The sequence below is a fragment of the Eleutherodactylus coqui genome, chromosome 3, assembly GCF_035609145.1.
Source record: "Eleutherodactylus coqui strain aEleCoq1 chromosome 3, aEleCoq1.hap1, whole genome shotgun sequence".
In the NCBI taxonomy this organism is placed as follows: domain Eukaryota; kingdom Metazoa; phylum Chordata; class Amphibia; order Anura; family Eleutherodactylidae; genus Eleutherodactylus; species Eleutherodactylus coqui.
In genome coordinates, this window is record NC_089839.1 from 52,965,738 (window position 1) to 52,979,535 (window position 13,798).

At 43.3% G+C, this 13,798-nt stretch overlaps 1 protein-coding gene across 1 annotated transcript in view; it reads left to right on the forward strand.

Moving 5' to 3' along the window:
• Window positions 1-13,406, forward strand: part of SYT14 (synaptotagmin 14) — a 196,056-nt gene extending 182,650 nt beyond the window's left edge. The window contains exons 7-8 of the mRNA XM_066595594.1: window positions 2,506-2,695; window positions 12,881-13,406. Coding sequence (XP_066451691.1) covers window positions 2,506-2,695; window positions 12,881-13,194 — 504 coding nt within the window. The 3' untranslated portion in view covers window positions 13,195-13,406. The remainder of the gene's footprint in view (window positions 1-2,505; window positions 2,696-12,880) is intronic.
• The last annotated feature ends 392 nt before the right edge of the window (window positions 13,407-13,798 follow it).

Below are 13,798 nucleotides of genomic sequence, written 5' to 3' on the forward strand. Positions count from 1 at the left end.
CTCATGTTGCGCTAGCTGGGTAGCGCCACTCTAGGAATCCGAGTTGCGCTCTCTCTGTGGAACAGGAAAACCCAGCTCTCCAGTAGCTCTGAGGCAGCTCACTCTTCACAAGGCTCTCTGCAAAAAACAGTCCAACCCTATATGCAGAATCTCACAAGTCCCGCTGCAGGTCAGCTCTGTTGCAGCTCTCACTAGCAGAGTCTTTCTTCTCTGCGCTCTCTGAAACTGTTTCGTCAAACCATAGCTTGCCCTTTATACATAGTTCATCAGCCAATCAACAGGCAGCTCAGGTCCTGTTAGTCCTCAGCAGTAAAGTTAAGAGTACAAAAACACTGTCATATGACCTCTCTCTGAAGTTCCTGGGAGGAACGTAAGTATAGTACAGAATTAATATTCATAGATATATGTATGGGCATTTAACGACTTAAATACTGCTATAGAGAACTGTGGAGATGAGTCTGCAAGCTCTGACTTCCACGAAAATAGCAGAGCATGGCTCTCGCCATCTATCTGCCCTATTGAAATGAATGAAGCAATAGCCACACATGTACGACCAGCAGCCCATTCACTTTGACATGAGGGATAATGGGCAAAATCCATATTGCATTGGGAAAAGGGGGTATATGGGTCCCCCATTCTCAGGATTATGGGGGTCCCAGTGGTCGGACCCCACCGATCTTTCAGTTTTCACCATCCAATGCAACTTCATCAACTAACCAGAAAAGTCCCTTTAACTCTTGATAGCAGGCTAGGGGACCATATATTGTTTTGCATAGGGTGTCTCTTCTGCTTATGCCTGCCTCCATAGAGGAGATACATCTTTTGTATCGTATGGGCACTGTGATTGGTGCCTGGATGGTACCTTTTATTGAGCGCTGCTACGGATGTTATATATGTCTAGGCATAGGCAGCTACTCTGTGGGCACTAATGTATAATTCAAATTAATATACGATAGGCATAATAATATGCGTAATAAGCATGGTGAATGTAATGGTATGGGCCTACTAGGTTGATGTTATTACTGTGTGGGCACCTTTGTTCTGTGTACGCCACATTCATTTGCCCCAAAGTGTGAATAAACCTGAGGAGATACCACTGTGTTGGTAGCGATTATGTGACCATAGGGTGAGAATATTTCTTCTTGGCACTACTATATGGAGCTATAAGGACTATCATCTTCAACACTAGTACTGGGTGAGAAGTTATGGACAGAGGTATAGATATAAAATACTGGCTGCACCATACGCTTCTACTCTTCCACTATTGACACGCCTGACTTGCTATTATTGTGGCTCGCAAAAGACAAGTGGTGCCGCTCCTGGGATGTAAGAAAACAAGCGCTCTCTAGGAGTTAGATACTCTTGCCCCATTTATATAATGTACCAGTATTAATGCGCCCGCTGTTTTGAACGTTGACATTTTAGGGTGGCTTTGGATCATCCAAATAGTCGCTCAAAAGAGCGAATGTAAGCAACAGTTGTTACGCTTGAACATGGCCACCAACTGGCTGACAGGTGACAATTCATTCACTAGTTGCTAGTCACTTCGGTTCAGCTCACCTAAAAATAGTCGCTGGTTGATTAATTATCGTCTGGTGTAAACAGGTAATGGTTGTCTTTCAACAACTTTACAAGGAGGTTTGTGCTTGTTCAGTATGCACTCCCGCCAAACTCTGATTGGTTCCCACCTTTTTTAAAACATTTTGCCCTCCCACTTAACTCTCATTGGTCCCTTGAAACACCAATATGTGGAAGTGGTCCTCAATGGCACAGTTCTTTGAAAGCACTTTGTTTACACTCTTGGGCTGGGGTTTGTCTTTGGAGATACGCACGTTGCCTTGGTCTCCCGTTGCTTTGGTCTCCCGTTGCTTTGGTCTCCCGTTGCTTTGGTCTCTTGTTGCTTTGGTCTCTCGTTGCTTTGGTCTCCCGTTGCTTTGGTCTCCCATTGCTTTGGTCTCTCGTTGCTTTGGTCTCTCGTTGCTTTGGTCTCTCGTTGCTTTGGTCTCTCGTTGCTTTGGTCTCTCGTTGCTTTGGTCTCTCGTTGTTTTGGCCTTCAACAAAACACTCAATGCTGTTCCTTTCACAGCAACAAGTGTTCACTCAGAGACCGTTCGCACGTATATATGTGCATGCAGTGGACTCAGCAACCAATGAGCGTGTGTTGGGGGAAGGCTTGAAATTAAAGGTCTACACCCGCCAAAGTATCTCACACACCCTAACTAGTTGATGAATCATATTTTGCCTCGTGTGAACGATCCCAACAATTTGTTCATCGATCACAAAATTGAACAATTATAAAAGCTCACAAACAGCAGTCGCGGCTATGCTTTCGCGACTTTTTCAAGCGACTACTCAGATGATAGCTGTCCCGTATGAGGCCATCATTACTCTTTTAGAACTCGGTCCTGGCACAGAGCACACTGTCATCTCCCTCCTTGTGTATCTCACATAGCATTATGTTTGTTCTGCACAAGGACCTGCTATATGATTTCTTTCTGTTTGCAGGGCTGTGATTCCCAGATGAGTATGTCAGAAGTGTCATGCACAGAGAGCACCTCGTCCTGTCAATCTCTGGTCCACGGAGTGGCTCCCGAAATCCTCATCGGCCTGCTTTATAATGCCACCACTGGCAGACTCTCTGCAGAAGTGATAAAAGGAAGCCACTTCAAAAACCTGTCAGCCAACAGACCTCCCAGTGAGTGAAATGCCTCTCTGTTTTCTCCTCCTTAATGAGTTTTACTGCTATGGGGATCACGTTCAGCCACTGTAATTACCGCTAAAGGACCGGGATGCTCATACACTGTATATCTTCATCAAACGAAAACCTTCAGTTCCTCTTTAAAAAAAAATTTCGCCCCTTATCTTATTTTAAGTGCATATGTTTAATTCCCTGATATTATATTTTTTTATATTGTATGCATTCTATACATTTTCCCATTGATGAAGATATATAAAATATTCTTATTGGTCCTACTTCTTTTTTTTTTTTGACCCAGTCCTATTAACCCTATGTTGTGACATCTTTAAGGCACCGCTGTTTACCTGTAAACTGTATCTGTGATCATGAACTGCATTGTTGATAAATATCATGCCAATATCTTATAGTTGCATTTTAATCCATTTTTCCATATGGCTAAAAAAAATTGTGAAATCTATTTCTCATCTGCATGCTTGTGTCATTAAAATCAAAGCAGTGTCGGCCTTAGGTTAGATGGCACCCTGGCTGGAATTTTTTGTTGCGCCCACCTTCATTATATAAAACTTTATATATTACATCAATAGGCAGTCTACTTGTATTCTACTTCTGCGGAAAGAAGCAAAATAGCTGCATACCCGTATCAGAACAGCTCAATGACTAAATGCTGTAACAGAACCAAGCTGATTGCATAAATACAGCACCAGAACCAAGTTCAGTGCATAAGTACAGCATGAACCAATCTCAGTACATATATACAATACCAGAACCGAGCTCATAATGTGAATATAGAACCAGAACCTAGCTCAGTATTATAAATACAGCCTGGACTAACCCCAGTACATATATAAAACACCGGAACCAAGCTCATGACATAAAATACAACACCAAAACCAAGCTCAGTGCATAAATACAGTGCCAGAACCAAGTTCAGTACATAAGTACAGCATAAACCAACCTCAGTAGATACATAAAATACCAGAACCAAGCTCATAAAATAAAATACAACACCAAAACCAAGCTCAGTACGCAAATACAGCGTGAACCAATCTCAACACATAGATACAATGCCAGAACCAAACTCATAGCATAACTAAGCGATTGTGTTGTGGGGGTTCCAAAGGGGCTGACAGATTCATGTAGCTCCATAAGAACATGCAACACAGAGGAAGAAGATCATTCGGCCATTACCTCTAAGGCTTTCACGCCCGGCCAATATACGCTGCCCATTCAAAAGCATTGATTTACAGTGCATCAGTTCAGATTCCTGCGGCGTAAAAGCTTTTATGTCAGCCAGGAAAGATAGTTCAGAAACTATCCTCCAGGTCGGAATATGGCGGCGACTCTCATAGACTTCTATGGGAGCCTATGGTAGCTGCTGGAGAAGGGAGGTGGGAGGGAGTTTAGCAGCATGTCTGCTAAACTCCCACCCCCTCCCCTCCTTCTCTCCGCCCCTTGCCGGATGTTTGCATTGGGAGGGGGCGGGAGCTAGTTGCTTAGCTCCCGCCCCCTCCCATTGCTGGCAGCCAACAAGGGTCAGAGAGGGGGCGGGAGCTTAGCACACTACCCCCCATCTCCTTCCCTTGCTGAGAGCTGGCAAAGCTAAATTGTATTCCCCCGATCAATGGCAAATTTGGCGTATATGAGCCGGACGCGGGCTGCCTGGAACAGCGCACAAATGGCATTAACTTACGGCTCTTTCACACGAGCGTAGAGCTTTTCGGTCGGCTGTGTCATGGCCACAGCGTGACTGAAAATCGCATGACTGCGCGAACAAGTCTGCCGTTTGTGCGCCTGTTCAGATGGCCCAGGTCCGGTGGATACACACCGAGCCTGGAATGCCATTGGAGGGTGGAGACAGTTTAGCTCTGCTAAACTGCCTCCCCCTTTCCGCCCCCTCGCCGTCTCTCTGCAAGAGTAGGGGGCGGGAGCTAGTTCTCTAAGCTTCCGCCCCCTGCCAGTCAGGCTGCTAAACTCCCTTCCACCTCCCTTCTCCAGCAGCTACCATAGACTCCCATAAGAGTCTATGGGAGCCGGTCAGGAAGATAGTTTCTGAACTATCTTTCCTGCCCAAAATAAAAGCTCCTGTCCAAAATGCGCTTCTATGCTCTATCTTGGCCGGCTGGGCGTTTTTACGCCGCAGGAATACACCCATCTGATCTGATGCATTGTAAACCAATGTATCAGATGGGCAGCGTATATCGGCCGGCCATGAAATAGCTACAAAGATGACAAACAACACAAAAAAGTAGACTTTTCAAAAATCAAAAAATAATGCTGCAAAGCCCAAATAATAAATGCACTAAACATTAATACAATCCTTCCTGAGTAAGCTTATAAATTATACCATCCAATTAGCACACATGAGGTGCAAAATGATGTCACATCTCAGTGGTTTAGTTTAGCAAAAAATTGCGCGGCAAGACGGTAGGTTCTCTATTCGCAGCACATTGGGCACACTATGTGTCTTGCTCTTGCATTCGCAGTGCTATTAATGTGCAGCATAGTGTATGATCATAGTGTTGGGTTTATCTCGATGTAATTTATAGACCAATATATGTTTCTCAAATGGCATGAAAGTACCCTCAAGGCTATGATCATACACCAAGCCGAATCTATTAAAAGCACAGCATTAGCACAGTGCAAGTACCCCCTGGAGACTACTTGTGGACCTCCTAGGGAACATATAACACAAGCTGAGAACCTATGGCTGAGAATACATTACGATATTATTTTGACTGCTGGAATGGTTCCCTGTGATAAAGGGATTTCCAGTAATCTCTTAGCCAAAAAAACCGAATTTAGCTAGGTCAAAATTAAAAGATCATGGGCTAGTTGCGCCAACGATGCTGTTGATCCAGGTTTAGTTAAACTTCAATCAGCTGTTGACCTTGATTTAAGAAAAAGTCTTGCACCAACACTTTTTGATCTAAGATTTGCAAAACCAAGTTCACTCGATCTGCGATCAAAGCTTCTACCAGGACAAAATGCATTACGAATGTCGATCGGTCACTGTAGTCAGGTTATCTTCCCAATAGTAAAAACATGGCCATTACCAGCAGCAAACATGGATGTCATTTCACCACCAGGGGCTAACAGACTATCAGCCGAGTCCGCTATCTTGGATTTCAGCTGCTAAATTAAGTTTGGGGATAAATTTGAACCTAGATTTGAACCATGATCTGTTGGCACGACTCTTTTCTACTTGATCTTAGATCAACTCTTGTTGATCCCAATCAAAACATAGGTGCAATGGACCCTTCCTTTGGAAAAAAAAAAATCGGAAACTGAAATTTACATAAAAACACCCTCCCCCCCACCAGCTCAAAATCTGTTCTAAAATTGGATTCTGTAATTTATATTATCGTAGTGATGCTGACCTATAGAAATCCCACTTTCACTGTAAGAACATAAGTGGCTCAGTAAGTAAAAATGCGAAACATTTTCGGCCCCCGTGGAGATTGGAAAAATGTTGGCCAAAATACCTAATTTCTTAAGCCTGTTGGCCTGAAAATGAATCATTACCGACGGCTGATTTCTTACAAAGTTAAAGAGGTGGTCCGACAAAGTTAAAGAGGTGGTCCGACAATTAAAATATTTAAAATCTGGTTAGAATGCCTTAGGGAATGTTCTCACCGTAGAATCTGGCATGAATTTGTCCACGCGGATTCTGCCACTAAAACTGCAGCGGAAATCCACAGCTAAGCCGCATATTTCTGCTGCGGACTTTGCAGCAGATTCACATGTTGATTTAGCTCTGTCAGTGGTAAAATACATGTGCAGAATGTTTGATGCGATTCCTTTGGGATCCGTATGAACAAGAGACGTGTCACTTATTAACACTGATCATGGTGGAAATTCCGCACCCAGATTTTGCCCATTGACAGGACTAAGTCCACATATGGAACCCCCGGCAGAATAGCTGCAAATTTCCGCAACATTAGAGGAGGAATCCACATGGAAAGATTTATGATAGATTCTGCTATGCAAACATCCCCTTACAATGATAAAAGAGGTATTACTTTCCTGACCAATCCCCCACCAATCCTGATCTGACACTTCCTGGGGTTCCCCACTAGTCTCGACATGGACTTGTGACTGCTGCAGCCAATCAGAGATTAATAGCGACCAAAACAGCAGTAGTCACATGTCCACGTCAATAGGGAACAGGAATTATGGAACCCTATAGGGACCCCTGGAAGCATCAGAACAGAAATGGTGACGATCGGTAAGTTGAGTATTACTTTTATTATTTTAAGGCATTTTGAGTGTTTCTATAAAAAAAATAATTAAAGGACTGGAAATCCCCTCTAAGGCCGGACTGGTTGGATTTTTTCAAGCATTCATTAAAACCTGTCATGTGTTTATCGTTATATCAGCCAATTATGAGCAAGCTTTGCATGAAAATATATTAATGCCCTCTTTCATTGACCGAATGATATTACTAGAGTGCTATAGGTGGTAACCATCTTCCATGTCTTCTCCTAGCAATGTTACAACGTTGGCACCTGCCAACTTTCATCTAACGTTTGTGGACCTACCTTTGTTCATGTACACCCAATCTGATCCACTCTTGAAACTATATAAAGCATTATGTGTATGTTATGGCAAATGTAATGAACACTTGGTGTCACTTATACAGTAGTCCCATTGTTAATGCTAATTCATTATCATTGGTCGTGTCCCTAGAATGGTCTTCTACTTCTATTCTGTTCCACTTCAATTTACAAAAAAAAATGTGTTCCTGTATACTTTTTCAACGCCGAAGAAGTCATGTCATAGAAATGCATGACCTCTGGTACTGAAATGGTTGCACTTTAACCTTTAACCCTCTCTCACCCAACTATTGTCATTATTTCTTTTTCTGCTCTCCACCCTCTGTTGTCAGATGGACTGTTCTGTTGTCTAAAACACTTGATAGGTGGACAGGTTTATATAATTCGAGGTGAGTTCCGTAGAGGCTAGCTTGGATGTTGTCTTTCTCATGCAGAGGAGAACTTGCAGTAAAGCTGTCCACCATATTGTTTTGTTTTATATCTCTTATCTGTGGTTCACCAGATGGGATTGTAAATGGAAATTATCTCTGCTGATGGATGACGGTTTGCAAAATGTACAGAAGAGGTGAATCTAAAATGTAACACTGCATTGTAATGCTGGCGCCAAACACTGGAACTTGCTGCCCGATCCATTGGTAGATCATTGGTGGTATGGGCAGGCCTGATGAGATGTGGCCAACTAGCTCCTTAGACAAATCGAAAAGTACTGGCTCTGTTCATACTTGTTTAATGAATAGATAATGACCGCATGATGCTTGTCTTGTAAGCCCATATAGCCAAACTAGTATCATGTGCCCTAAGTTTAGTCATGGCGTGCTTATTTTAAGGGTGGGTTCCACCTTGATCCAACCAAGAAATTCAAAGTACTAGAGTCTAAGGAACCATAAAATAAATCTTTCACTACTTTAGGCCCTTAGAATCATAGAATGGTATAGTTGGAAGGTACCTCCAGGGTCATCAGGTCCAACCCCCTGCTCAGTGCAGGATTCACTAAATCATCCCAGACAGATGTATTACGATCGTGTGGGCAACTAAGCACAGTGCCCACATGACCGTGGCCAAGAAGGATAGGGAACACAAGGAACTTCCACAGATTTACACCTCTCCCTATGTACTACTATCCCTATCTATCTACTACTAGGTTTAGTGACAAAGACCTACCTGAGCGGGGACATCGCCCTGATAAAGGGCGGCCCAGCGGTCTTCAGATCTGGGCCCTAGCTGCTCCTAGGAACCACACCACCAGAACAGGACACATACACATGCCACATGACAGGGACAAGTGGACTGAGTAAGGAGACACACAGAGCCAGAAACACAGCATACAGCAGCCAAAATGCAAACATTAATAGCACATGGTAAAGCTGAATATAAATACCAGGTATTAGTTGACTTTTTGATCAAAATAATCAAAATATGGAAGCTAGCAGGCCACATCATGGCTCCTGGCTATACAGCTAGTCCCTACACTAACCAGGAGTCCAGTGGCACCGGACACAGTTCACACCGCAAGTTGCAACAGCACAGACAACAGGACACAAGTCACGCAGCAAGCTGTACAGGACAGACAACAGGACACAAGTCACACAGCAAGCTGCAACGGACAAGGATACATGACTGCTCACTCTGGATACCAAACAGACCCTGACAGGAGGAGGGTTTATATGTGAGCAAAGACCCGAGAAATTGGCTAGCAAGAGATCACAACACTCAGCCAGCTCAATCACTCACCACTTGTCGAGCTGTGCTGCTAGAAACCTTAGTACCAAAAGTCCCAGCAACACAACGTAACAAGATGTCTGTCCAGCCTCTGTTTGAACCCTTCCATTGAAGGAGAACTCACCACCTCCCGTGGTAACCTGTTCCACTCATTGATCACCCTTACTGTCAGAAAGGTTTTTCTAATATGTAATTCAAAAGCCTCATACATACCATAGAAAATTTAAAAGCCATGAGTAAATGCAAAGATAATGTCAGGGCGGTCATGTGATGAATCACATGACTACGTTAAACCACGTATGCAGAACAGAACATAACTGCGTGCATTAGCATAAAAATAAAGAAAGAACACCAAAGCATTCCATTTGTTATTCCACTGCCTCTCTGGTCAGGGTGATTATTAGTTTTGACATATTTTTGCTCCCCTGGCCATTCTCTATTTGGTTATCTCCATTAGGGCTTCTACCCACTAACGTTTTTTTTAACGCTGTGATATCGCTGTATTTTTTTCAATAAGACTTTCTAATGTTAAAATCACATCGCACAAAAATCGCAAAAAGCACAAACTTGTGCGATGCGATTTTAACATTAGAAAGTCCCATTGAAAAAAACGCAGCGATATCGCAGCGTTAAAAAAAAGCGTTAGTGGGTAGAAGCCCTCATTCTTCTCTGAACCAACAATTCAATATATCTACTCATTTATTTTATTCCTTATTTATTTAATTATTCCTTATATATCTAGTTTATTAATGCATTTATTTCCTATCTAGATATTTTCGATTTCTCCTTTATTTTGTGACTCATCTTGTATCCCCTTAGTTTTTGGTCATATAATCTATAACACACCAGCGCTGCCTTGGTAAGGCCTCATGTCCACTTGCAAATTCGAATTTTAAATCCGTAGCGTTTTTCCCGCACGTGGATCCGCGCCCCATAGGGATGCATTAGACACCCGCAGGTAGTTAAATACCTGCGAATGTCATTTTTCCCTGCAGGCGCGGGTCCCGTGTGCAGGAAAAAATCCGGACATGCTCCATTTAGGTGCGGGTCTCCCGCAAGGACGGCTCCCGCAGGCTTCTATTGAAGCCTATGGAAGCCGTCCGGATCCGCAGGAGACCCACGCCTGAATTAAACTCACCTGCTGCGGGCCGTGCCTGTCTTCCTTCCTTCCCGGCCGGATCTTCTTTCTTCGGCACGGCGGATGTGCCCGGCGCATGCGCGCGGCACGCAACCGGTGTGCCAAGCACATCCGCCCTGCCGAAGAAAGAAGATCCGGACGGGAAGAAGGAAAGACACGAACGGCCCGCAGCAGGTGAGTTTATTCTTATTTTCAGCCCTCATGGAGAATCCGTAGCGGGCCTGATTTTCCCCGTGGACATGAGGCCTAAACGACCCTTCCTGCATATGGACGCCATTTTAATACACCATATTAGTATTTTCTATTTGTTTCACATATTTTTAATTTTCAACACTATCCTTCTTAGGTAACCATTCATTTTGTTTCAGTCCATGTATCCTTCTGGTCCCTCTTCTTTCTAACCTGCTGATTTGCTATCCTGTCTACCGTTGATTGACATGGTTTGTCAGTATCCCTCAATTTTCTGTGACTTAATAGCGCTATGCATTAATTGATGTACTCTCACTTCTTATACTTGTTAATGATCACCAGTTCTGCTCATGTTTGCTTGTTCTTTCTTTATTTTTATTTTACTGCTCTTTTTTTCCATGTTACGTTCTGTTCTGCATACGTGGTTTAAGTATCCTATAACGGTCACGTGACACACCACATGACCGCCTTGACGCCCTCTTTGCATTTACCTGCAGTTTTTAAATTCTCCGTAGTATGTTTGAGGCTTGTGAAGCGCCAGATGAAGATACCGGTTTGGTGGTGAAACGCGTTGTCAATTAAGTCTTGCTTTATACAGGTCTTTGGAGCAATGATTGGGAATTGAAAACCAAGCCTGAATCCATACACAGACAGCTGTTTCAGGGGTTTTGCCCCTCATCAGTGTGCAGTAGGATTCTGGCTTGGCTAGGGGCAGGAGTGCTGCCATCCAATAGGTGGCGCTGCAGAAGTATTGTTCCATATTCCTTATTTGCATAAATTTCCCAGAGAAGCATCAAAGGCCTTATAAGTCTCCTCCCTCCTCTTCTTGGTGCTCTCCTTAAGGAGGGATAATACACCTCCCGACTCGTAGACATATGAGCTAATGCAACACTGTATCCTCATAAGTGCTTGGAGTTATAACACAGATGTCTATTTCATAGAAAATCGGCCAAAAGTGGAGTTAGAACAGTATGGAACTAAGGTTGTGAACTATCAGTTGAACAATCGTTCAGCAAGCAGTTTTTTTTCTCCATATATACACATAAACGTTTGGCTCGGCCAAGTATTTATGTATTTAGGGAGGTAAGCCACAGTCAGATAGCTCTGGTGGTGGCTTATCTCCTGGAGAAGAAAAGGATTGAATGTTCAAGATTCAACATTCTCAATCCTTCTTTACCCTGACATCTCCTATCAGGGGAGGTTTGAGCGGTCCCCATACACATTAGTGTCATCTGGCCTCGTCATTATCGGAAGACTCAGACAACTGAACACTAATATGTATGGGGACTTTAAGTGAAAGAGCTATCCAACAGTATGGAGCACTTCCTTTTTGGACCACTTATGAGATAATAAAGAACATGAGCCAATGACTGGTTGGAGCCGTCATCATTGACTCACCAGTACTACGTTTTAGTTCTGACTAGGCTAGTAGACTAGAATACTCTTGACCAGGATAGTAGACGTAAGATGAACCCAACATGGGGCATCATTGGTGTACATTGACAGTCCAACCCCTAGTAATAAACCAACTTTTGCATTTACCCTAGTTCAGTGACAATTCTGGATACAGTTCCCACTTTAACCCCATATCACGTTCCCAAAACACATCATTACGCCTGTCTACCTCACTTTTTAGTGCAAGCAGCTAATAATCTCGAGTCCTGTATTGTACAATGGCATTTTACATCATTCTGCTTTGAAGAGGAGCCAGCACAATGGAGTAAATGCCCCTCTCCTTTTCCTTAATGGTTTCACGCTGTTTGCTACCAAAATGACCGCATTTTTCAGATACTGCATATAAAACTATTACGCTGAAATTTTTTTCCTCCGTCTGTCGAACAAATTTTCGTACATTACCCGCACTCAGGTTGGAGACAAATGTAACAAAATTGCAGTCTGGATACATTCAAGTGATGCTTGGCTTCCGAGCTGATACTTTTAACTCAATCAGAGCCGAAAAGGGCCAGCAAAACAGTGCAGTGTACAAGGTGGGAAACTCCTCCCGTTCTGAACGGGTTAAAGCCCAGATCTGCGGTGCTAAACCGCATCCATGCAGAGTGTTCCTCGTCAGTTCCCATATTTGGCATCACATTCTCAGCTCTTCTGATGTCACCATTGCACTTCTGCTCCTTAACCCCCCCCCCCCCTCCTCCATCAATTGTTCTCATTCCCTCTGTTGATGTCTTTTTACTCTCCAAAAACTCAGTGGTATGCTTCAAGTGTTGTGGCTAGACGGAGCTTGCTCAGTGTTAGCAATGCTATATTATTTGGCTTAGTGCAACGATTAAGAATGCAAGAGGATTATGCGGTATACCGTATATGCAAATGCAATAGTCTGAATCATTCCAAGACTAATATTTGATTTTTTTTTTTTAAGCATTAAATATTTAACGCTTGGATTTTCCTATTGACATTTTCTTAAAATCCTATGTCAAAAAAAAAAAAGCTGAATAAATTGCATTTGGTTCACAATTGACTGGTATACTCCATATCCTTCACCCACACTAATGCATTGACTTGAAAATGTGCCCTAGTGCCGGCGTGCCTACTTATGATTCTTAACCATCTCATTCATTTTTGTAGATACCTATGTAAAGTTAACCTTGCTGAACTCCATGGGTCAGGAAATGTCCAAATGTAAGACATCCATCCGACGAGGTCAGCCGAACCCCCTGTACAAGGAAACCTTCATTTTCCAAGTGGCTCTCTTCCAACTCTCTGATGTGACTCTCATATTGTCGGTTTATAACAAGCGCAGCATGAAGCGCAAGGAGATGATAGGCTGGATATCCTTAGGTCTGAACAGCTCGGGCGATGAAGAGCTTAATCATTGGACTGAAATGAAAGAGTCAAAAGGACAGCAAGTATGTAGATGGCATACGCTGCTGGAATCGTAATTGCCATCGGTAGGTCTCTCGTGACTCAAGAGAGCTCATCTGCTCTTTGAAAGGACAGGATGTAATTTAGCCACCTGCATAAGATTGCTCCTTGCAGGTAATGGCTTTGACATGCCGTGGAAAGCTCAGTACACACCAGAGATGAGGTTTCATGCCGCAGTGTGTATTCCTGTGTATCCGAGCGGAGACGGGCACAAGACGTGAGCAACATGAAGCTGGATTTCTAGATAATATTCCAATCACTTCTTAGGTGCTTTTCTTATTTTGTCTTGATTAAACTGTTTTGTACAAGGTTCTCACTGTTAACCTGATACTTTTTGGCTCGATCAGAGAAGAAGGGTAAGGGTTAGACCCTTGTTTGAGTCTTATATTGTCTTATGTCTGCAATCAAACCCGGGCCACCATAGATATTGAACTATGTTTGCCATGCTGCCCAATGTCTTGGCGTTATATACAGTACATGGGAAATGTAGTCTAGTAGCAGCTAGCCCTGGTGGTGCAATAAGTACGTTTGCTGTCCAGCAGGTTTGGACAGCTGATCCGATTTTGAGTCAAGTTGGCACGTTCCTCTTTGAGTTGATGTCACGTTGCTCCTTTCCGTTCA